Genomic DNA, 22,315 nt, shown 5'->3' with positions numbered 1-22,315 from the left:
TAAGCAGCAGCTGTAGGAACTTTCGGATGGTCCAGTGTGTAGGGACACAGCGACTCCAATTCCGGGGGCATGAGTTCCATCCCTGGACTGGAAACTAGGATCCCCTGTGCTGCTGGGCAGGCAAAAAAAATAGCAACGCAGCCTGCAAGGACGAGGTGGAGTTCGAGACTAAGACTGTCATTGCTTGATGCTTCCTGGTTGGGGGGAGATGATGTAATTCTGAGGGAAGAAATGCATAAAACGTGCTTCTCCAGTGGTTGGTAGTTGAAGGCTGTAGCTACCAGGATGGTTGGCCTGGCCCAGAGAGAGAGAGGGAGCACTGTAGAGTCCCAGTTGTCACGTGAATCAGTCCTAGTTTAATACCAAAACAGTGATTCTGGCTGATAAAAGCAGAAAAAGACTACTGAACTACTTGGCTCACAGAAACACTAAGAAGGCTGGAGAGAAGCTCCAAAAAGGAGTGAGTGATAAAGTCAAAGCAGTGAGAAGCACTCCAGGTCCTAGTTCAGAGCCAGAGTCACTGTGAAGATGTCAGGACCACCGCCAAAGGTTCACTCCACTTCCCTCTGCTCTAGACCGAGATGTTCCCAGTTGAGGCCTCTAGTCACCTGCCTGCAAGGGGGATGCTGGGAAAGCAAGTGTCTGGTGTTTCACATGGTGGGAGGTGAGCTCTACCTTCTTCCTAGGTTTGTGGTAGAGTGTTTCCAGGCATGAGAAGCGGGTTCAGGTGAAGACTGGTTGAAAACTGATTTATGTCCACCACAAGGCTGTATTGGCCCCCAGACTTTCAAACTGCTACTTTCCCCCTTGAGGAGGAGGCGGAGGAGATGTAGGAAAGCTCTGAGCTCCAGTTTGGGTCGGTTTGGTTGGTTTTGGTTTTTATTAACAGCTTTGTTGAGATACAATTCACGTAGCATATACTTTACCCATTTAAAGTGTTTTCAGTGATTTTTAATACATTGACAGAATTGACCATCACAATTTAACATTTTCAACACCCCTAAAAGAAATGCCATACCTTGTAGCAGTTACTCCTCAGTTTTTCCCAATCCCCCCAACTATAGGCAACCACTAAACCACGTTCTGTCTCTGGACTGGCTGACTGGGGGACATGACTATAAACGGGATCATTATGTGGTCCTCGGTGTGCAAACCAGCTCTAGGGTTCTAAGGATCAGGGAAGCAAAAGTCACAGCCTGGGAATGTTTGCCCTGCAGAGACAGTCCCATGGGCAGGGAAGGCTACTGGTGTGCAGGAGCGCACAGGGGCAAGGAAGAGCCGTGGGAGCTGCAGTTCCTTCTAACCCAGATCCTAGAGCTTCCAGGTGGAACATGGTCCTGGGGGCCTGCAGTGGCCACAAGGGTCCTTTATCTCACCTTCCCTGTCAGCCTTAGCTCCAGAAGGCACAGTGTCCAGTCAATTCCACAAACAAGGAAAATAGATCCCTGCTTGATGATCTGCTGAAGTTGCAAGCCATCCAGCTCGTGGCAAGATGGGCTTGACTCCAGCCTGCCAGGTGAAAGCTCTTCTAACCACATACCCTCCAAGAAGGCCCACCCCTGGAGTCCACTTAATTCCCCCAGCTGAGAGGAGGGTGCTCAGTCACACACAGCCTGCCATCCTCACCCAAAGGACCCTGGCATGGCGTGATTTAGCCTCGGAGCTGAGGGCTCCTGTCTCCTTTCAGCCAGGAAAGTCCCCACCCTTGGCAGATCCCTGGCAGTTACCACACAGGCCAAGTAATCAAACTCCTGCATTTTATTCTGTGGAAAGCCCCAGCCCTACCTAACCCTGACCCTCTCTCCAGGGCTACCGGAAGGTAGAGAAGCTCTGGGTGCTTGTGCAGGAGGCGTAGGGCACGCCCCGGGAGCGGATCTGCAGGGTGTGGAAGGTGAGGGGTGGGTTGGGGCCCAAGGAGCCTGGGTTCAGGGACTCAGTGTGAGGCTCCATGACAGTCATGGGAACCGCATAAGACAGCATCTGGGGCCGGTCATCCTGGCGTCTCACCGTGCCCTTGCCCAGCAGGTGCAGGATGCAGGAGAGAACGTCAGCACTGCCGCAGGTGGACCCCCTGCCAAGGCTGCTGACCAGGCCCCTGGGAGGACACGGGCCCTTCTGCCAAGCCTCCAGCACCTGGTGTGGTGGGCCGAAGGGGAAAGAGAGGTCAGGGACACCCAGCTTACCCCACCTCTAGCCCCCAGTCCAAGGACAGCGAGGCCCAACCTCACTTCTCACTCACCTACAGGGTCCACAGTGAGCCCAAGACTTCGCATGGGGATCCACCTCCTCCTCGAGACTGCCCCCACCCCACAGGGCCCCCACCTCCTGGAGACTGCCCCCACCCCACAGGGCCCCCACCTCCTGGAGACTGCCCTCCAACTGGCAAAGCCCCCTCACCCACCACCCACCGCCACCTACCAGGCAGACAAGCTGGTCAATGTGCAGCCCCTCATCCCCATGGGCTTTGAGGATTCGGACGATGAGGCAGTTGAGAAGGTTCCGTCTCTTCTCCAAGTTCCGGCCCTCTTCATCCTCAGCTTTCAAGTATGTCTGAGCTGGGATGAGCCACACGTTGCCCCTCCGAGGCCTGGGTTCCTCACTGCCGTCTCGAATCTTGAGCAACCCTGAAATAAGTGCTGGTCACTTGGCAGGGGTCCCCCGAGGACACTGGCCCCAGTTGAGGACACAGGCCCCAGTGCCCTAAGTACAGACCTGCTGGGGTGTCCTTTGTTTCATCAAGGTCCAGGGGGCCCCTTGACGAAGTCAGAGGTCCAATTGCCTGATTCAGCACATCTGGAGGGAGCCCCGAGTGCGCCAGCAGACTCTCCACAGAGACCGCCTTGGGAAGAAGAGGGAAGCATCAGGGCCTCCCAGGGTAGGGGGCAGGGAAGAGAGAGGGTGGAGAGAAGAAAGAGGATGGACAGGTTGCGAGAACAGGGAGGCACGGGGGAGCTGGGCCACCTTCAGCTCGTTGAAATGCAGCAGCAGCCACATCTGCACGGTGGACACGTGCAGTGTCTGGTCCCCGAACTGCAGCTCCGCCCGGCCCAGCCATGTCCACTGCAGTCGCCTTTGCGGGGCCCGCTCCAGGGCAGGGTAGCTCTGACCTGAGGAGGGTCAGGGAGGTGGCAGGAGTCGGGGGGCTGGCAAGGACGTGCCATTGCTGGAGTTTTGTCCTCACCTCTGCAGAGCCTGGGGTCCAGTGTGTCTGGACACTGGCTCTTGGTCTGAGCTTCCAGAGCTTGGCCTTCCTTGAGTCTGCCTCCTGGGTCAGCCTCAGGTATCTGGGAGCCCACCCCATGCCAGGCAGCCCGTGATCAGTGCCTCCGAGGGGTTCTCCATTTTTTTAAGGGAGACAAAGTCACGAAGTGAGAAAGGACTGGGGCTCTCATCAAACTGGAAACAGTGTCTTGAAGCTGGTGGAGAAGCTCCCTGAGGGCAAGGTCTCAGTATCACCCACCTCCTTTTCACTGCCTAGGATCAGCCTCCAGTGGGGAGCTGAGGTTACGATGACTGACCAGGAGCCAGACACCCACCACCTTCTGTGGACCTCAGGTGCTTCCTGCCTCCATTCTCCCCACCATAATGGGAGTCCCAGGTCATTATTTGAAGAATAGAAACAGCAACAGTTCCCGGGATCTGGTGCCCTTTCACCCCACCCCTACTCCAAACCTAAGTTCCAGTCTTTTCTTCTCAAATCTACAGGCTGCCAGGCCCAGGGGCCACCGCCAAGCCCAGGTTCTTTCCCAGCATCCTATCCTCTTCCCAGGTCCCCAGTTCCCTCAGCCCAGCTGCTCACGCTTGTTGTAGAAGTTGGAGTATCGGTTCAAGGTGCCCCTCAGGTAGGCAGGCAGGCAGGTTCTGGGGTTGAGCGTGTGGCAGATGGAGGCGGTGGGCCAGCAGCGTGGTGACAGGACGAGCACAGACACTTCTGGCATCACCCCTTCATAGTAGAGATCCTCGCTCTCGTCCTCCTCCTCCTCCTCCCCTGCCACACCGGCTGCTGCTGCTGCCGCCACAGCCCCAGCTTCCAGCTCAGCTTCCTCCCCGGTCCCTCTCTCACGGCCCCTGCCACTGGCGCTGGCATCACGGCTCACCTGAAGACGGAACACAGGGTGCCCCTAAGCCAGCCGGCTCCTCGGGTCTGTCCCGAGCCTCTCTCTGCCTTCCTCTCTTCTTGCTAGTTTAGTTCCCTCCCCCACTTCCACCTGTATCTTCTTCTCTGTGTCCTCCAGCTTCAGGAGTTCCTGATCAAGCCGCTGGAGCTGGTATACATGGAACTGGCGTTGCAGCTCCTCGGAGGTGCTCAGGCTCCGCAACATCTCCTGGGGGAGGCGGTTGGGGAAGCAGGGGCCGATCTGCTCCAGCACAGCCCCCTCCAGCCAACTCGAGCCCACGCCCAGGAGACGGTCCGCCATGTAGTGCCTGCAGCGTGCACAGCCCAGGCTGAGTCTTGGTGAGGCTGCCTGGCAGGGCCTCCCACTCCAAGACTCCAGCCTACCCAGATCCCAGCCCCCCAGACCCCGAGGGCTTGCCTTGCCCATCATCCTGCCTCCTCCCACCTCCCACTTCCTCGGTCCACACTCACTGGTAGTAATGCTCGAAAGTGGTGGCTATCTCCAGACCAGAGAAGATGAGGACGGTTTCCAGGCATCGTTGCAGTTGGGCCAGCATCTCCATTCCCCGGGCCCCACCGATCCGGCTGCCCTGGATCCGCTGGTCGATGTGTCGGGCAAACTGCTCGCTCACCTGGGCAGTGGGGAGAGCACAGGAAAACTGTGAAGGAGGTGAGATCGGGTGTGTTCAGGGTGGTATGATCGTAGTCAGAAACTGAAGGAGAGAATGAAGCTGGTGAGTGGGAGCACAGGGAGGAGGAGCATCTGAGGAAGGAAATATGAATGGCCAGCAGCTTATCAACTGGTCAACAATTATAAACAACAATTTATAAAATTCCTAAAATCATTAACAACTGTGTACATTAACAATACTGGGACTTCCCTGATGGTCCAATGGTTAAGACTCTATGCTACTGATGCTGGGGGCCCGGGTTTGTCCCGCATGCCACAACTAAGACATGACACCCTCGAATAAATTCAGTAAAATAACATTTAAAAAAATACTAACAATGATAAACACGATTTTCACATTTAGCATGTCTAAAATCCAACAATGATAATTTAACACAAGGAGACAAGCACACAAGGCCACTGAGATAAAGTGAGTCACATAAATTTTGATTTGTGAACTTGGAGGGAAGGGTCTTCATCTATCTTCAGCTCTTATCACAGTGCCTGACACATATTAAGTGTTAAAAGTGTTAGTTGGTCAGTCATGTCCCAAGTCTTTGTGACCCCATGGACTGTAGCCCACTAGGTTCCCCTGTCCATGGGATTTGGCAGGCCGTAATACTGGAGTGGGTTAAGCACTTGGAATAATAGGAACGGTGGAGGAAATTACAGTACATCCATTTGATGGGCTCTATGCAAAAATTTGAGGACAAATAGCAACATGAAAATGACTTTTAATGTAAGGGTCAAAAAAAAACAGAATAAAGCATTTAGCTACTTGTGGGTAAAACTAAGTGAAATCAAGCATGCAAGTAGAAGAAGGTATGCAAAGATATATTAGAATGGCACAAAGCAGGTCATTTTTTACTTTTATCCTTGTGTGTGTGTGTGTGTGTGTGTGTGTGTGTGTGAGAGAGATCTTAGTTCCTTGCCCAGGGACCGAATTTGGGCCCACAGCAGTGAAAGTACAGGGTCCTAACCACTGGGCCACCAGGGAATTCCCTTTTTTTTTTTTTTTTCAGATTTTTGATAACATGGGTCTATAGCAATACATGCTTCTTGCTGAGTGGGAATGTAGGGGGTAGGCAACTCTGAGGAGGGGAAGAGAGAGTTTGAGGAGAGAGGTCCCAGGGCAGGGGACACAGGAGGCTTACGTGGGCAGCTCTGAGGAAAGGTAGCTTCAGCAGGGCACCAGCACAGCCATTCTGCAGCGCCAGCAAAAAGGCTGCCCGTGGCCCAAACAGCTCGGAGCTCGCCTTCTGAAGATTACTAAAGTGTTCGCAGTAGCGGGGCACAAAGTCATCATCCCGCCAGCGTGAGGTCAGAAAGCTGTGCACCTGGAGGGTGGGAGTTGGCAGCGTGAAGGCAACCCAGCACACCGGGGGCACAGCCCCGCCCGCCCGCCCGGCTGGCCGGCCCACCTGCTGCTCCACCACCACCCGCCAGCAGCGGGTCAGGTTTCTCATGATGCTGCTGGGAAGCCCCCGGGTGGCCAGGGAGCTCCAGTCATGGCTTCTGTTTCTGCCCTCTGTGGACACAGCGGGAGGGGCAGAGGAAGGGTAGGGGCAGCTCCTCAGCTCCTGGGTCCCCCATCCAGGGCTGAGCCCAGGGGGTCTTTCTGGACATGCTGCCCACTGAAATGATGCTCCCCGGTGGGGGTGACACAAACCAGGAGGCGAGCACCAGGCTGAGCGTGCAGGGAGGGGACAGTGAGGAAGGAGACGCCCCCCAGCCAGCTCCTGGCACTCACTGGGCCAAGGCGTGGCCGCCTGCAGGGAGGGGACAGTGAGGAAGGAGATGCCCCCCCAGCCAGCTCCCGGCACTCACTGGGCCGAGGTGAGGCCACCACCGCGGGGGGCACCTCACAGGGCTCCACGTGCACCAGCAGGTGGGTGAGGCGGCGCACCCGGGAGGAGAACGCTGCTGCGCGGCTCTGCGGGTTGTGGGCAGCCTCCCGACACTCCAGGTACTGGTCCAACAGCCAGCCCAGGGGGCTGACGCCTTCTTCATCTGGAGGCGGGGTAAGAACAAGCTAAGGCAGGGCAAGTGTGCAGAGGCTGCCGGGGAGGCTGGCCTGGATGAGCGTGCAGAGGAGAGCAGTGGACTGCCACAGGAGGGGAGGGAGCAAGGCCCCTCCTGACTGCGTGGGGTCAGCTGACACCCGGGACACATGCAAAGGAGGTGCCCCTGGGCTGTGAGAAGCCGGGGGCTTGGAGAGGCTGAATGAGTGCAGGTGCCAAATGGGCCAAAGGCGTCACCCAGGAAAGAGCAAGCAGGGACTGGAGAGTGGGACTGAGCACTGGGATGGTGAATGGGCCGGGGCGGGGGCGGTTACCAGGGCAGGTGATGTTCTGCACCAGGGGGCTGACCAAGGCCTCCCAGCAGGTCTTGCCCAGTGCCTGGGCGGCCTCTTCGTCAGGGAGGAAGTGACTGGCAAAGTTCTGCTCGTGGCGTAGGGCACCGTTGAGTCTGGGGAGGGGAGGGGGTGGGGAGGTGTTGGGGGCTGCAAGCCCAAGTCTGCCAGCCTGAAACTGCAGGCTACCCCTCAGGCACACAGGCGCACACGTGCTCGCACACCTGGAGCTCAGGTGCAGGAGCCCCCTGCGGTCCTCCGCGATGTCCTGGCTCCAAGCCTGTGCCCGGACCATGTAGAAGAGGCGTGTGTGGCGGCACAGCTGCTCCCGGAACACCGGCCAGAACGTGGGCTTGGGGCCCAGGACCTCCAACCCCCGAATGCGCGTGTCAATGCCGCCCTGCAACGCACACAGGCCCGTTTCCACCGGCCCCACACACTCCTCAGGATGGGCTGGAGTGCTGGTCCAAGAACTGCAAGTCACAGGGTGCAGAGCGAGGGGCCCACGCCCCGCACCCCATGTCCCCCAGCCCCACCTGCTGGCAGCGCTTTATGCGGATCTGGATGACAGGCCAGACGCAGCTCAGGTTCTCCAGGAGGACCACCCGGCTGGCGGAGGGCATCACATTCACCTGGCGGGGTGGGGGCCAAGCAGAGAGCATGGTCACCACCCGGTGTGTGGATGGGAGTGCTGAAGGTACCCTAATCTGCTTCTGTGCCCTGCTGTCCCTCCTTCCCCCAGCCCTGGGGTGCATGGGGTCCTGACGGAGGGGGTCCCAGTGCTATCCTCACTGCTTGGGGCCTGATGCCATCACAGGGGCACACGGACGGACTTCACCTTCTATGGGGCTCAAGATGGAAGAACACAGGCCTTTAGGGATCTGGGCAGGAGGGCGGATCCCATGAGGGGTGGCCAAACGGCACAAGGGGCCCTACCGAGTTGAGTTCCGTGTGAAGGGAGGTGGCGCTGTCGCCCCCGAACACCACCACCCTGGCCGGCATGTAGCTCAAGTCCTCGCTAGCCACCAGCAGAGCCAGCTGCCTGGGAGGGGCGAGGGCAGAGGGACCAGTCAGCGCCAGATCCAGTCGGGTCCCCGCAGACACGGCCAAGGGGACCTTCTGGTCACGTTCAGGGGGACGGGGGCCCTCCCCAAGACCAACAGCAGGGAAGTCGCGAGAAGGCGAGGGTGTGTGTCAGGCGCAGGCCCGGGGCGCGCTACCTGATGAGGGTCCCCTGCTGCATGTGCAGGGTGATACGGTGGGAGCCGGCGCTGCCGTTGGACTCCCAGTAGGTCTTGGGGTTGCGGTCCGTCAGCTTGCTGGCCCGGTGTGGGTTGGACGACACCTCCACCTTCTCCCAGCACTTGTCCTCCTTCACCTCCATGCTGGAGCCTGCGGGCACGCGGGAAGGGGTGGTAGTCACAGCCTGGCAGATGCAGGGGGGGAAAACACTTGGAGGTGTGGAGACTCGGGGTGGTGAGGGTACACACACGAACCCTGGCACAGGTATCTGAGGAACACGTCGAAGAAGGGGATGTTGATGGGGCGGTGGGTTCGTCTGTGGTCTTCGATCTGGCCCAGCACCATCTGCAGCCAGGACATGGAGAGAAAAGGGCGGGGAGGGGGCAGGGACATGGAGACACGCGTGGAGGAAAAACCAGCAGCTCTGGGACCACTTCCATGCCACTGGCAGAGCAGGGTCAGCGAGCCAAGAGAGGCCGAGAACCAATGCCCCTCAGGTTCACTAGACTCACCTGCCTTCCAACTTCAGAAACACACACCCTTTCCTCTGCCACCGCTAGGGTTTCACACTCACCCAGCTATGAACCCACCAGCGCCCCCTGACCTTCCCCCTGACCTGGATACAGCCTCCCAGGATGTTGGTGGTGAGCTTCCGGTAGAGGTGGGCGTGCTTCTCGCACTTGAACACCATGTCCCGCAGCTCCTGAGCCAGCTCCAGCTTTCCCAGGTGCTTTTCTAGGGCCTTGGAGATGGCATCCCGGGCTCCCAGCTGATTGAGCACCACGGCATAGTCCCTGCTCACAGAGGCCAGGCGGTGCAGGAAGAGGATCAGCTCCTGGAGCACCTGGGATGGGCATGGGGGCGGTGAATAAAGGGGATGGACCACAAGGCGTCTTCAACAGTGCTGACTACACACCTACTATGTGCCGGGGCTACTGCAGTGAACACAGAGTGAGGAAGTGAAGAGATAGGGATGGGGCTTCCCAAAGAATCCGCCTGCCAACGCAGGGGACACAGGTTCAACCCCTGGTCCGGGAAGATCCCCATGCCTCAGGACAGCTAAGCCCATGTGCCACAACTACTGAGGCCAAGCTCTAGAACCCGTGAGCTGCAACTACCGAAGTGCACGCACCTAGAGCTTGTGTTGCACAACAAGAGAAGTCACCGCAATGAGAACCCCATGCACCACAATGAAAAGCAGCTCTCGCTTGGCACAACTAGAGAGAGCCCATGCGCAGCAACAAAGACCCAGTGTGGTCATAAGTAATACACAAATTAATAAAAAGAAAATAAGCAGCTTGAAAACTCAGCATTAAAAAAGAGAGAGAGACAGGGATGGGGAGGTGTGAGGGCTTGGTGAAGTTGGAGAACCAAACAAACTGCAATGGGAAAGCCAAGAGGTGCCCTGGACCTGGGGTTGTGGACCACTGACTACGCTGGCAACAGGTGCCGGGGGCATCTCTGGTTGTTTCTTCTCAGGCCCAGCTGTCCCAAGAACCAGCTGTGGGGCTGGGCTTTGAGATGCTCAGGCCCCAAGGAGAGAGACCTGAGGGCAAGGAGGGGGCCAAGAGGGAGCAGATGTGTGTAAGTAAGCCCACCATAGCGCTAAAACCTGGGGAGCAGCCAAAGGGGTGTGTTGCAAACATGCACTGCCGCCACGACTCTAGTTCTCTGACCTCTTCCCCAGCCCTCAGTACCCAGGAGTGCTCCAGGGCAGGCGGCTGTGATGGTCCCCCCCCCCCCGCCTCCTTCACTCCCCTTTCCTCCACAGGCTCAGCCAAACAGGAGCCACCGAGGCTATTCTTTGTTGGAGTTTTGGGGGCACTCATTTTTATCTTTTTTTTTTGGGCCATGCCCCAGCATAGGGGATCTTAGTTCCCTAACCAGAGATCCGACCAGTGCCCCTTCTAGGGGAAGCACCACCTGAGGAAGTCTCCACTGAGGCTCTTAATGTAACATAAATATAACATTTTATGTAACAAAAAGAGATGGCAAGTAAGATCACTTCTGGGCTTGTTTATCTAAGGAAACACAGGAAAGATACATAAATGAATACAAGTGGTTACCCAAAAGAGGCACAGTGGGGGGCATTGGGAAAACAGGGGACTCAGGTGGGAGTGAGAATTTGCAGTTTATACCTTGTTACACTGCTCTTATTTGTGAACTCTGTAAACAGTATGACCTTTTTAAAATACATATATAATTCAGTTTCAAACACAAAACCCAAAGCAAGAGCACAAAGGCTCCACGGTGCCCTTCTGAGCCCCACCCAGGGGGGGCGGGTGTCTGCCTTGCCACAAGCTGCCTGGCCTCCTCCCCCCTCAGCATCTCCCCAGGGCGGGGTAGGGGTACCTCTCGGTCAGTGTTTGGGGACCGCAGGCAGGCCATGCAGGCGTCCATGGCTTCATGCCAGGGGAGCAGCAGTGCCTCAGGGAAATCCACCAGCTGCATCAGGATTCTGGGGAGCGTGGGGGCAGGGCGGGAGGAGAGAGATGTGCAGTCAGGCTCAGAGACCCCTCTGCCCCGCCCCGCCCCACTGCACCCCCTCACCTCAGAATGGCCAGGTGCAGGGGCTTGTTGGCAGCAGGAGTGTCGAGGCTCCGCATGAGCACAAGGAAGGGCTGGGGCTGCCGCTGCAGCTGCAGAAGGAGGGGCTTGACCTCTCCCTGCCGGGGCCCCTCTGAGCGGAACGCTCCCTCCAGATCCAGGAAGATTTTCCCAGCCGGACCGAAACCCTCTGCCAGACGCTGCAGCGGCGAGTTGGAGCCCTGAGTTGGAGCTTCTTTTGCTACAGGAGAGGGGAAGTCACAATAATTGGCCACTGTTAGTGACAGAAGGGTCGGAAAAGGAGAGACACATTCATAACTCTCGTTTCCTCTCTTCTCCTAAAAATGTTTTTGATTTTTTTGTTCCCCCTAAAAGTTAGGTTCTGGGGATCTCAGAGCTCTTAATGTACTTGTAAGACAGCTTCATGACAAAAGTTTTTATTTTGTTTTCTTAGAACAGCAAGGGAGGGACTCCCCTGGCAGTCTAGCTCTGTGCTTCCACTGTAGAGGGCTGGGTTCGGTCTCTGGACAGGGAGCTAAGATCTCAAAGGTTGCGAGGTGAGGGTCCCCCTCCAAAATAAAGCAGAAGAACTTCCCATCCACAAGCAGAAGAACATTTTCCAGAAGCATGCAATAATCTGTTTTTCCCTCCAGCAGAAAAAATTCAACGTGAGGGCTTTCAGGGCGTCAAATCTCTTGCGATGTTTGTTCTGTTTGGCTGTGCCTCTCACCTTGCAGGATCTTAGTTCCCCGACCAGGGGTTAAATCCAGGCCACTGTAGTGGAAGTGCCAAGTCTTAACCACTGGACCACCAGGGAATTGCCACAACGTTCTAACCTTACATCCTCCTTCATTCTTTGGAGGGAGCACAACATCTGCTTCTCCATTCACTGCTAATCTCAACATTTCAGACTTCCTAAAGTGCCATCGGTCTCAAGACAGGATTGCACAAAACCCAGCACAGACGTCTCTCCTGGCCTAACACCCTTGGAGAGGCCACTACGCAGAGCTGCTGTCCGTGTGGCACCCCACCTTCCACTCTGGCTGCATCAGCTGATTCCTGAGGCTGGGCCTGGGCTTCCAACAGGGATGGGTGGGCCGGCTGCCCTGCCAGGGCCTCGGGCCCGTACTTCCTGTAGACGCGGCAGTTGAGCAGGTCCCTGAGGGCGCTGTCATCGAGTCGCTGTGGCAGAGCCAGCAGCAGGTCTTGGGCCAACTCCGTGGGCACGGCCAGTTCAGCCAGGACCTCGTCATCCAGAACCTGCCATCGGGGGAGACGCTCTCGCTGCAGATGGCTCTACCCGCCCGCAGAGGCGCTTGCCAGGGGAAGGGTTCTCTGCATGCGCCTTCTCCACCCCAAACCTCTCGTGGCAGGCGGCTCCTCCCAAACAGGTAGCCAATGCCAAACATCCTAGAGCCCTCCCCTGCAGCCCCTTACGCTGTCGGCCTCTGCTTCCCATCCTGAGCCTTCCACACCCCCTAACACAGTCCAGCTCTACCTCCCCGTCCAGGTTCTCCTGAAGGATCTGGAGAACCTCCTGATGGTCGGGGCCATCTAGCTTCTTGATGAAGAAGAGAAGCTCCCACCACTCGGCCTGGGTCAGATGTTCACTCTCCTCAGCGTCCTCGTCCTCAGGCAACACGTAGGGCACAGCATAGAGCTCGGTCATGGGCTTCCAGCGCCAGGACGGCAGGGCTGTGGAAATGGGCCACAGGGTGCAGAGATGTCACTGCCCGACCCCGCCGGACCACTGCTCCAAGCTGACCCCGGCTTCCTCTCTGGGCTCACCTGTACCCACGGCTGCACTGACCGCTGCCCCCTGGTACTCATCAGCAGCCTCAACCATGTTCTCAATGTCTTCCTCAAAGCCCAGAATCTCCAGCATGTGCCAGTGCACCCAATAGGTGCGGCCTGTTGACTCCCACAGCACCTGGGGGAAATGGGAAAAACAGAGAGGGAAGGGGCCAAGACCTTACTTAGTAACTGGCTATGACCTGATGATGAATGTGGACACACAGCCCTCAGGGTGACCACCTGGCCAGGTCTGGAGAAACCTCCAAAGAGCAGAACACATGAAAGCCACGTTAGCACGTAAAGGACGCCTTCTCTAAACAGAAACATCTTTCTTGTCTCCTACCCTTGGTGGCTTTTTTTTTTTAGTATTTATTTATTTGGCTGCCCCGGTTCTTAGTTTCGGTATGTGAGATCTTCGATCTTCATTGGAGCATGCGGGATCTTAGTTGCAAAGTGTTGGATTTAATTCCCAGACCAGGGATCGAATTGGGGGCCCCTGCACTGGGAACGTGGAGTCTTAATCACTGACCACCAGGGAAGTCCCTATTCTTGGTGGCTTATGCCCTTATACTTCCTCCTGGCCTTAACCACACTGTCTTGCTGAACTTGACCTTTGGAACGGTCTCATTGTTACCAGGTTCTTCGTGGGCGTGAGCCTCCCTGACCTCAGTCTTCTACAGACACATTTTCTCAGCCCTCCAAATGGCTCCTCTCTCAATCGCTAACCCCCCTTTACCCTCCCAAGCTTACTGAGGGTTTTCACTTTGAGTAGCACCAGCATGAAGCATGAAGCCCCAGTGATGCCCCACGCAGACAGACCCCCAGCAGTGGCCCTGCTCACCTGCACAGGGGGCACGCCATTGTTGCTCTGCCGGAACTCGCCCTCATCGCCCGCGCTGATCTCCTCGTAGTCATCCAGCATCCGTACTCGCATGCCCGGCTGCAGCGCATCCCGCACATACAAGGCATAGGTATTGCCACTGGCAAACTCAGAGCGAGGTCGAAACCTCCTTGACCTCCTGCGGAAAGGCAAGGCCTGGGCAGGTGGGAGCCCTGGGCCCTCATCCACCGGCTGGGGCTGGAAGATGGAACCGGAGGGCTGTCCCGAGGGCCCCTGTCTGCTCCAGGCCTGGTCCCAGCGCATGGCCTGCACCAGCTCTGAGATCAGCGTGCCCATGGCCATGCTGAACTCCAGCTCCAGGCGACCCCTCTCCCCACTCAGCTCCTCAGGAGTGGAGTTCGGGGCTCCTGCTTCTGCAGCAGTGTCATTCAACTGATCCAGGAGGAAGGTGACATGCAAATAGCGCTTCACCAGGGAGAAGAGCAGCCTTCCTGGGACCTGCAGGACACAAACTTTGGTCTACACTGACCTTGTTCCAGCTTTCTCTCCACACTATTCTCTGAGGGCAGGTGCAAAGGCCTGGCCCTCAGGTTTTGTCCACAGCTCCCTCCCAACACTCCCCACAGAATACCTGTGGCAGCTGAATGCCCTCAAAAGACATCGGGTGTTCAGAGAGCGTGGCCTGTGCAAACAGTGCCAGCAGAGCACAGCGGCTGTCAAAATCCAGGTGTTTCTCAATGGCCTCTTGCTGGCTTAGTGAGAAAAGGATCTGGGTCCGGGTCCCTGGAACCCACATTCCAATCAGTAACAGCTCCTAACCTCATCCTTCCCAGACCCCTCTTGTGGACCCTCTACTCTTAGTTCACGCCTTTTGCTGACACACAGCAGAATAACATAATTTGCTGATTTGCTCCAAAAGCCAAAGCTTACTATATTATTCTACCTTATTATTGCCTCATCTGCAAAAATTTAAGTCTAAACTCTTCCTCTGCCTAGGAAAACAGTTAATAGGAGGTTTCTGAAGATTCAGTCTTCCCTTTCTGCAGAGATGCCCACACTCACCTTCCCACCTCCCTCTCTCCAATGCGAAGAGAAGGGTCACAGAATGATTTACATGCTGCTGAGATCAGAGGCGCCTATCATAGGGCCCTGTGAGATGTTAAGCTGACCCAGCCCCTCTCCAGCTCCCTTTCCCTCCCCACACTGCCCCTCACCAGCATCATGGGAGGCCAGGGCTTGAATCATCCGGCCCGCACTCCAGCGAATCTGATAATCGGGACTGCTAAGCATGTGCATGAGCAGGTCCAGGACCCTTGGGTCTTTGAAGACCCCGGTGAGGGGCTCAATGCTGGCATAGGCACTGAGCACGTGGACAGTGTGGAGCAGAGGAGCGGGAGGAATGGTGCCCACACATTCCTCCAGCTGCCGAAGCGCTCTCTGAATCAGAGACTTCACGTCGGTTTCCATCTCCCCCAGCACGGATCTGTCCAGCGCTCCAGCCTCCCCGGCTGTCTCCTGGGAGGGCCCGATGACCTGGCCATCTTCGCCCAGCATCTTGTGGCAGTTGGCATAGATCTCGTCATTGGACATCCATAGCAGGATGTGCTCAGCCTTGCAATCCACGTGGTTGGAGCCCCCTTCCCCGTCATCCCCACGCCGGAGGATGAGCCAGCGGATCTGGTACTCAGGATGTCCATCATGGCCCACTCGCTGGCGGATCAGCTCGTCCGGATAAGCGTGCAAGCCAGGCCCCAGGGGCACTCTGAATTCCCTGTAACGGAGTTCCCCCACCATCTTGGCACCTGGCAATACAAGGGAAAGAGAACAGGCAAGCCAGAGTGAGAAGTCAGAAAATCAAAGACATCCAGGAGTTGGGACAGCAAATGTGGCAACAGCTGTCAGGCTGGGTCGGGTGAAGTAGGGTCCAGAAGTTGCCTGCTCTAGGCTGGGTGGGGCCAGGCCTAAGCAGAGGAATACCAGGGAGTTTGTTCTCAAAGAACTCAAAATTGGCGGGCTAAAAGGCGAGTCCAAGGCCCAGCGTGCAGCATGGAGGGAGCTCCTTTGGAGCAGTGGGGAGGGGACAGTGGAGGCAGGGAAGCCTTGGAATTAAAATGAATCCCAGGGCCCTGGACAGGCGGCAGCGGACCTGGGAAGAGGGTATGTGATGCCCAGAGGGATGTGTGTTTTTGGGGTGTTGAGGATCGAGAACAGAGTGTGTATGCAAAGGGGTGGTAGTAGCTCTAATGGCTGAAGCACGGGAGAGTCTGTAGGAACAAGAGACGCCGAGCTCTGGTGAAGGAGCGAGGGCACAGGGCCCGACGGGCTGGGAGGAGGGGCTGGTGGGCTGAAGGCACCCAAGGCTGGAGCCACTGGAGCATCAGGGTCGGTGGGGGCGACGTGAGGACCCAAACTGTGCACAGGAGACCTGGTGGGTGAGGGGCGCGCGGTTTGGGGGGACCGGGATGGAAGGCCGAAGAAGGCAGGGGCGGGCGGCAAGGGACGGGGTGGGGGAGGGGGCAAGGCCAAAGAAACCAGAATCCCAAGGCGCAGCGGGATAGGGGACTCGAAGACCGGGGGGTGGGGGGCTGGGGGTGAGTGGGCGGAAGAAAACCCGGGTTCGGGGCGGGGGGCCGCGGCGGGGGTCGGGCCACCTCAGAAGCCGATGGGGGTCCCAGCGCGAGGCCTGTCTTTCGCCGAGCTAGGAACGCGGCACAGACGATGGCGGCGGCGCTGGCAGAGATTTGGGCTCCGCCTGGGCCCCCCGAAGGGGTCGAGGCGGACAGGCGGGAGGGGGCGTGTCTCCGCAGGCCTGGAGGCCGCAGGGGGCGTGGCGCGCGGGCCCCAGCGCCCGGGGAGCCTGGCGGCCGTCAGGGCCCCGCCCGCGCGCAGGTCCGCGGCCTCCCGGGCCCGAAAGGGCGGGCCCCGTCCCCCACCCGCCCGCCTCGGGGAGCCCCGCCCCCCGCCTGCCCCGAGCCGCCGCTCATTTCCGCCGAGCAGGGCGGAACACTGGGGGCCCCGGGGGAGCGCCGGGGCGGAGCCGCCGCTGCCACCTCGGCGACGCACGGCGCCTCCTCTCCGGCGCCGCCCTTTCCTCTTCCTTTTGGTCCCCCTCCTCCTGCCACCGGAAGTACCTGCCCCTCTAACCAAAGTCAGAACTGCAGACGACTTTGGAGGTCATTTACTCCCCCTCCGTGACGTATAGAGGGATCGAGGCCAGGCGGCGTCTAGAAGTGAGACGGGGTGCGGGCCCCAGTCGTCGCCCTATATTTTCCTTTCTCGTCCCCCAACGGTTGTTTACTTCGTCCCCTCCAACTCCTGTCCAGTAATGTACTATCCTCCCCAGAAAAACCAGAAACAGATTTTTTAAAAATGGGAGCCATTTTATTAGAGTCCAGGAATATCAGCTTTGGGCAGCAGCTGAGGGCAGCTTCACGTAACTCTTCATGGGGGGCAGCGGCCGGATCTTTCGGCCTGCCCAGCCCCCCTTGCGGTGCCATCGCCCACTGTTCGGCCTCTTTCCCAGCCAGCGATTCCGCCCAGCCTTGCCGATGACCCGTTTGTTGTGGTCAACGTTGGAGACTCGGCCCACTGTGGCTATGCACGTCTCCAGAACCTGATGGAGAGAGCAAATGGAGGGGAATGCACCATGCGGGGAAAGAGCCTGACACGTTGAGGGCAGGGACTCTGGGGAACTTCTCAAACTCAGGAGAGAAAGGGAGAAAATACGGGGAAAATACAACATAAGGGAACCCGAATGCAGATCCTACAGTAGTTGAGAATGAAAGGCACTGCTCCCTACTGCCAGCCTGACAAGGCACACCTGGTCACAGGGCAGAAAAGGACACACCTAGCTCCAGGCACTTCCCAACATAAAACACCTGGGAGCTATCCCGGACAGCTAAGGTACATTCCAAAAATTCCTCCCGTACTGACCCCTCCCACCTGCACTCCCCCTCCACCCACCCCCACCACGCACCTGCATCTGCCGCTTAGAGGGCAGCTGGATAATGGCTGTCCCGTTCACCTTCCGCAGCAGCACGCCACAGGTCCCTGGGGAAGGGAAGAAACAGCTGCGACCCTCCACAGAGCAGGAGGTGGGAGCAGATTTTCCAGGGCCACCACCCCACACACTGCCCTTGCTTTCCCTTTGAGGAGCAGAAACAGTGAAGCAGGAGGCATGTGTGGTTTTCGATCAAAAACACAACCACCTCTTCAGCCTTGTTCTTCCCTCTTTTTCTCTGCCAGTGGACAAGATGTGGGCCCATGGGTTCAGAGAGCTGCAACCTCAAGTACCCCCTGGCCTTTCAAACTGTAAGATCCCAACAAGTTCCTTTCTTCATACCTGCGGCTCGGATATACTGGGCCCCACGGCCTGGCTCACTCTCCACATTGTTGATGAGGGTCCCCACTGGCAAGGCCCCAAGAGGATGAGCGTCCCCTTCCCGAGCAGCAACTAAAAGACAGAATTTCGTCAGCACCAGCACCCTTGAGCCTCTCAGCCCACACACATCTGGTGGCCATCACTCACCTGCCATTTGGCCTATGTGGTCAGAGTTCAGGATTGTATCTCCAGCCTTCATGTTTTCTGTGGCAATGATCCAGCGTTTCCGGTTGCCCCCAGCAACCAGAGCTATGTCTGCTGACCTGTGCAGAGTGAGGGACAGGTAAGCAAACCACCTAGGTAGCCTCACATCTCCTGAAAAGCCACAGAGCAGTCATCCAGCCACACAACCACTTCACATCCCAAACTTGCCTACAGGGATCATAGCGGACAAACATGACCTTCTCCTCAAAGGGTCCTGGCTTGGATTCCTGCTCGGGCCGGAACCGCAGAAAGTCAATCATTCGATAACGCTGCTTGTGGCCCCCGCCAATACCATGCACCTGGATACGGCCTGTGGTCAGGATAGCAAGGATCATGACCAGGTCAGATGAGTCAGTTCCCAGCACTGGGAACAGACACATCCTAGGCAGAGGGCTGTGCTTTCCCAACATTATGACACAAGCAGAAAATGATTAAAAATTGCATAGCACAATGGGGTAAATGGGAGTGAACACCCACGTGGAACTTGGTAAAAACACAATTACAGGGGGTGCTTCCCTGCTGGCTCAGTGGTAAAGCTGCCTGCCAATGCAGGAGACAGAGGTTTGATCCCTGGTCTGGGAAGATGCCACATGCTATGGGGCAACTAAGCCCGTGGGCCACAACTATTGAGCCTGTGCTCTAGTGCCTGGGAACTGCAACTACTGAGCCCACATGCTTCAACTACTGAAGCTTGAGCGCCCTAGAGCCTGTGCTCCACAAGAAAAGCCAAGTAGCCCCAGCTCGCCACAAGTAGAGAAAAATCCTGAGCAGCAACAAAGATCCAGTGCAGCCAAAAATAATTTTTGAAGGGTGTGCAGGAAAATATCATGGAACTTCCTGAGTATGTCCAGTTTTCTTCCATTACCTATCTTTAGAAGCACGGGCTATTTATGTTGTTTTATATTCTGTTCTCTCACTCTTACATACTACATGCAGGAGGAGTCCAATAAATGCTTTTTAACTAGATTCCTGTGCCTATATCAAAATACAGGCCAAGGGTCCTACCATGTTTTTGCTCTTTACTGCTGAAATCTTCTTGCCCTTGTTCTTACCTGTGTGGTTTCGGCCCCCAGACTTCCTCATCTTTACTGGCATAGTGGTATACTTCGTACGACTCTTCCAGGACACAAACTTAGCACTAAGGGCCACAGAGGTAAGGACTGGGCGGCAGGGAAGCAACATCGACGCAGAGGGCAGCTGAAGGAGGACATTGTTCGTCACCTAGAAATAAACAGAAATCTTTTTCACTTGAAAGCTAATTGAAGGAGAAGCCTCAGAGAGCCAAAGGAGAGGGCACAAAGTTTAGCTTGTGGCTTCCTTCCTCCTGGAAGCGTCCCAGACCAGCTACCCCAAAACTCTACCCTTCACAGCCTGCACAAATACCAGTTCAGAATGCTTATCTAGGCGCATGTGTGTTGATCACCTCTCTTCATCTGATCCTCTCACCTCTGAGGTATTTCTTCAATGAAATGTTCTCCCCTTGGTGCATCTTCTTCCAAATTTGCCTCAAAACTCTCCTCTAAGAAACTTTTCCTTCCTTAAACAACTACCTTCTCCAGTTCAGTTCAGTTCAGTCGCTCAGTCGTGTCTGACTCTTTGCGACCCCATGAATTGCAGCATGCCAGGCCTCCCTGTCCATCACCAGCTCCCAGAGTTCACTCAGACTCACGTCCATCGAGTCAGTGATGCCGTCCAGCCATCTCATCCTCTGTCGTCCCTTTCTCCTCCTGCCCCCAATCCCTCGCAGCATCAAAGTCTTCTCCAATGAGTCAACTCTTCGCATGAGGTGGCCAAAGTACTGGAGTTTCAGCTTTGGCATCATTCCTTCCAAAGAAATCCCAGGGCTGATCTCCTTCAGAATGGACTGGTTGGATCTCCTTGCAGTCCAAGGGACTCTCAAGAGTCTTCTCCAACACCACAGTTCAAAAGCATCAATTCTTCGGCGCTCAGCCTTCACAGTCCAACTCTCATAGCCATACGTGACCACAGGAAAAACCATAGCCTTGATTAGACGGACCTTAGTGAGCAAAGTAATGTCTCTGCTTTTGAATATGCTATCTAGGTTGGTCATAACTTTTCTTCCAAGGAGTAAGCGTCTTTTAATTTCATGGCTGCAGTCACCATCTGCAGTGATTTTGGACCAGCGCTGGTTAATTCCTATATATCTATGTACCACCATCAGCACCAATGCCTTCTGCCCATTTCGCTGCATGTTTCTGAGAATTTTCCAAATATGAATGGAGGAGAGAGATCATTTATGTCTTGTTCCCTACTGTTTTCTTAGCATTTACACAGTAGGTTGGTTTGGTTTTGAATTTGAAGTACACATCTGCCAAACTCTACCATCAGTCTGAAAGGTCCAGAGATGGTAAGACTAACTTTTCTGTATCACTAGTTACCCATGTCAACAAATTGGCACTTGCCATGGGTGTTTGCCATCTACCTCTACAAGGATTAAATCGTGCTGTGGCAGTTGCTGACCTCCAACACCCTCTGATGGAGCTCAGGATGGAGAGCAGAAATGAGGCACCTGTGTTCCCAAAAACCTGGCATGACAGATCTTCAGATAGTTAGATATTCTCGGGAGCTGATTTTTATGAGCCCAATTCTTTTATCTCTTATCAAGAAAAACACTAAAATTCTTCATGGTGACAACTGTTTCTTGTGACTAGCAGAAGCTTCATGAAACCAGCAGAAACATTTTTTAAAAACTGTGCTTGATTGCAGCCCACTCCCCCTTTACCAAAATCACATACATATACTGTCCTTCCCTTCTGCCTCTCTGGAGCAGTTTCTCAGAGCGATCTGAAGTGCTATCTCCTAGGCTGCAGTCCTCACATTTCCCCAAATAAAACAACTCTCATGCCATGCGTTTTTAAAGTCAACACCCTTAGGAACTTGGTGATATCTTCATGTTAGTTTCCAATTCTCGGTTACCTTGACCTTAATTCCATAATCTCAGTAGTAACTCATCCTTAATGGTTATAATAGTGGTTAAGAGTCCGGACTTTGAAGCCAGATGGCCTAGCTCCAATGGTTGGTGTATGACCTTGCCTACTGATGTGTTCTCCTATGTAAACTGGAACTGATAATAACTGCAAATGGTAAAAAGGAATTCACTTATTTAAAACGTCTATTATGCTTGGCTTATAAGAAGACAATAAATGTAAGTTACGGAAACTTGTACTTTTGTCTACAAATCACTTCACCTCCAATATCTCGTTTGTGTGACCCTGGGAGATAGAAACACTTAGAAAGGAGAAAGCGGAGGCTGAGCGTGACTTATTAAAGGTCACGGGCCGATGTGACTCCAAATCAGACTCTCATTTCCCACCTCGATTCTCCTGGAGGCCCCTCTCCAGCAGCCGGAGTGGAAACAACTACATTCCCGGGTAAGATGGATTACCTGGGCGGCCGGGAGCAGGCTTGGGCCGGGGACGGCGGCAATCCGGGGGGTCAGGCTCAGTGAGCCAAGAGCGCTGGTCACTGCCCGCAGGGCCATGAGTTTGGCCAGACTCGGGCGTGCTCAGGACTCCACCATCACCTTTAGCCTGGCCGCCGGGCGCTGCCGGATGACACTAACAGGTCCCCGTGCCGTCGCTCCAACATGACGTAAAAAGAGGCGGGCCGAGAACCCGACACAAAGCTAGACGCACATCTCCTTTCCTTCCAGAGCATAGTACAGCCAATCCCGGAGCAACTCTTGGGTCGCGTGACTAGGGAACAGGTCCCGCCCCTCGGAGCCGTCAAAACAATTGCCTCGAGCGGCAGCCATGATAGATTTAAAGGGGCAGTACCGGCAGGAGCGGCAGCCAGACCAGACTGCGGGTGAGTCTTTGAGGGTACCACTGGGGCTGAGAGTTGAGGTCCCGCTACCTCTTTGCTGCACTCCCGCAAAGATGAACAAATGAACCCCTCCGACTGAACTCACAGAACTCCAGACTCAAAAACTCCGCCCCCCACGATTCTTCCCGCCCCTCGGCATCCAGACAGACGGACAGACGGCCTGCCCCGCCCCCTGTGCTAGCGACTGACTCAGTAACCTCAGGATTGTCAGGCCCCAGGTCTTTGCCCGCGGCGTGGACCTCGGTCGCCCACCCGCATCTTCTGCCGGCCCATTTCTCTCTATCCCCACCCTGGACCTCAGGGCAGGTCGACAGCCTGGG

General features: G+C 56.0%; 2 protein-coding genes across 3 annotated transcripts; both read right to left on the bottom strand.

Annotated features, from left to right (window-relative positions):
• Nucleotides 1-857: 857 nt before the first annotated feature.
• On the bottom strand, nt 858-16,371 carry CUL7 (cullin 7). 2 transcript variants are annotated; one of them, XM_052648308.1, is made up of 26 exons: nt 16,216-16,371; nt 14,779-15,366; nt 14,196-14,347; nt 13,565-14,062; nt 12,718-12,859; nt 12,428-12,624; nt 11,961-12,189; nt 10,933-11,170; nt 10,735-10,840; nt 8,999-9,226; nt 8,631-8,727; nt 8,361-8,532; nt 8,077-8,182; nt 7,677-7,772; nt 7,365-7,540; nt 7,123-7,256; nt 6,615-6,797; nt 6,209-6,315; nt 5,942-6,124; nt 4,589-4,749; nt 4,209-4,425; nt 3,800-4,097; nt 2,962-3,107; nt 2,713-2,839; nt 2,419-2,624; nt 858-2,133 (listed from the first exon to the last, which is right to left on the bottom strand). In XM_052648308.1, exons 2-26 carry the CDS (start codon nt 15,356-15,358, stop codon nt 1,810-1,812), a joined length of 5,103 nt encoding a protein of 1,700 aa, XP_052504268.1. In that variant the 5' UTR covers nt 15,359-15,366; nt 16,216-16,371; the 3' UTR covers nt 858-1,809. The 2 variants fall into 2 exon arrangements, with proteins under 2 accessions (XP_052504268.1, XP_052504269.1); XM_052648309.1 differs by having other exon boundaries at nt 8,637-8,727.
• A 558-nt stretch (nt 16,372-16,929) lies between these two features.
• On the bottom strand, nt 16,930-21,740 carry MRPL2 (mitochondrial ribosomal protein L2). The gene is made up of 7 exons (XM_052648931.1): nt 21,556-21,740; nt 19,202-19,370; nt 18,318-18,459; nt 18,093-18,208; nt 17,907-18,017; nt 17,541-17,614; nt 16,930-17,177 (listed from the first exon to the last, which is right to left on the bottom strand). Exons 1-7 carry the CDS (start codon nt 21,649-21,651, stop codon nt 16,965-16,967), a joined length of 921 nt encoding a protein of 306 aa, XP_052504891.1. The 5' UTR covers nt 21,652-21,740; the 3' UTR covers nt 16,930-16,964.
• Nucleotides 21,741-22,315: the final 575 nt, after the last annotated feature.

The sequence above is a fragment of the Budorcas taxicolor genome, chromosome 11, assembly GCF_023091745.1.
Source record: "Budorcas taxicolor isolate Tak-1 chromosome 11, Takin1.1, whole genome shotgun sequence".
Taxonomy (NCBI): domain Eukaryota; kingdom Metazoa; phylum Chordata; class Mammalia; order Artiodactyla; family Bovidae; genus Budorcas; species Budorcas taxicolor.
This window is presented reverse-complemented; position numbering and strand designations above follow the sequence as displayed.

Excerpts from the sequence above, each read along its gene's own strand:
- MRPL2 (XM_052648931.1), bottom strand. The coding sequence starts at position 21,651 with ATGGCCCTGCGGGCAGTGACCAGCGCTCTTGGCTCACTGAGCCTGACC. Across the intron at positions 18,018-18,092 it reads CCACATAGGCCAAATGGCAG|TTGCTGCTCGGGAAGGGGAC; the intron begins GTGAGTGATGGC and ends TCTGTCTTTTAG. Across the intron at positions 17,615-17,906 it reads CCAGTATATCCGAGCCGCAG|GGACCTGTGGCGTGCTGCTG; the intron begins GTATGAAGAAAG and ends TCCCTTCCCCAG.
- CUL7 (XM_052648308.1), bottom strand. The coding sequence starts at position 15,358 with ATGGTGGGGGAACTCCGTTACAGGGAATTCAGAGTGCCCCTGGGGCCT. Across the intron at positions 9,227-10,734 it reads CCCCAAACACTGACCGAGAG|GTGCTCCAGGAGCTGATCCT; the intron begins GTACCCCTACCC and ends TGCCCATCCCAG. Across the intron at positions 6,316-6,614 it reads GGTGGCCTCACCTCGGCCCA|AGGGCAGAAACAGAAGCCAT; the intron begins GTGAGTGCCGGG and ends CTGTGTCCACAG.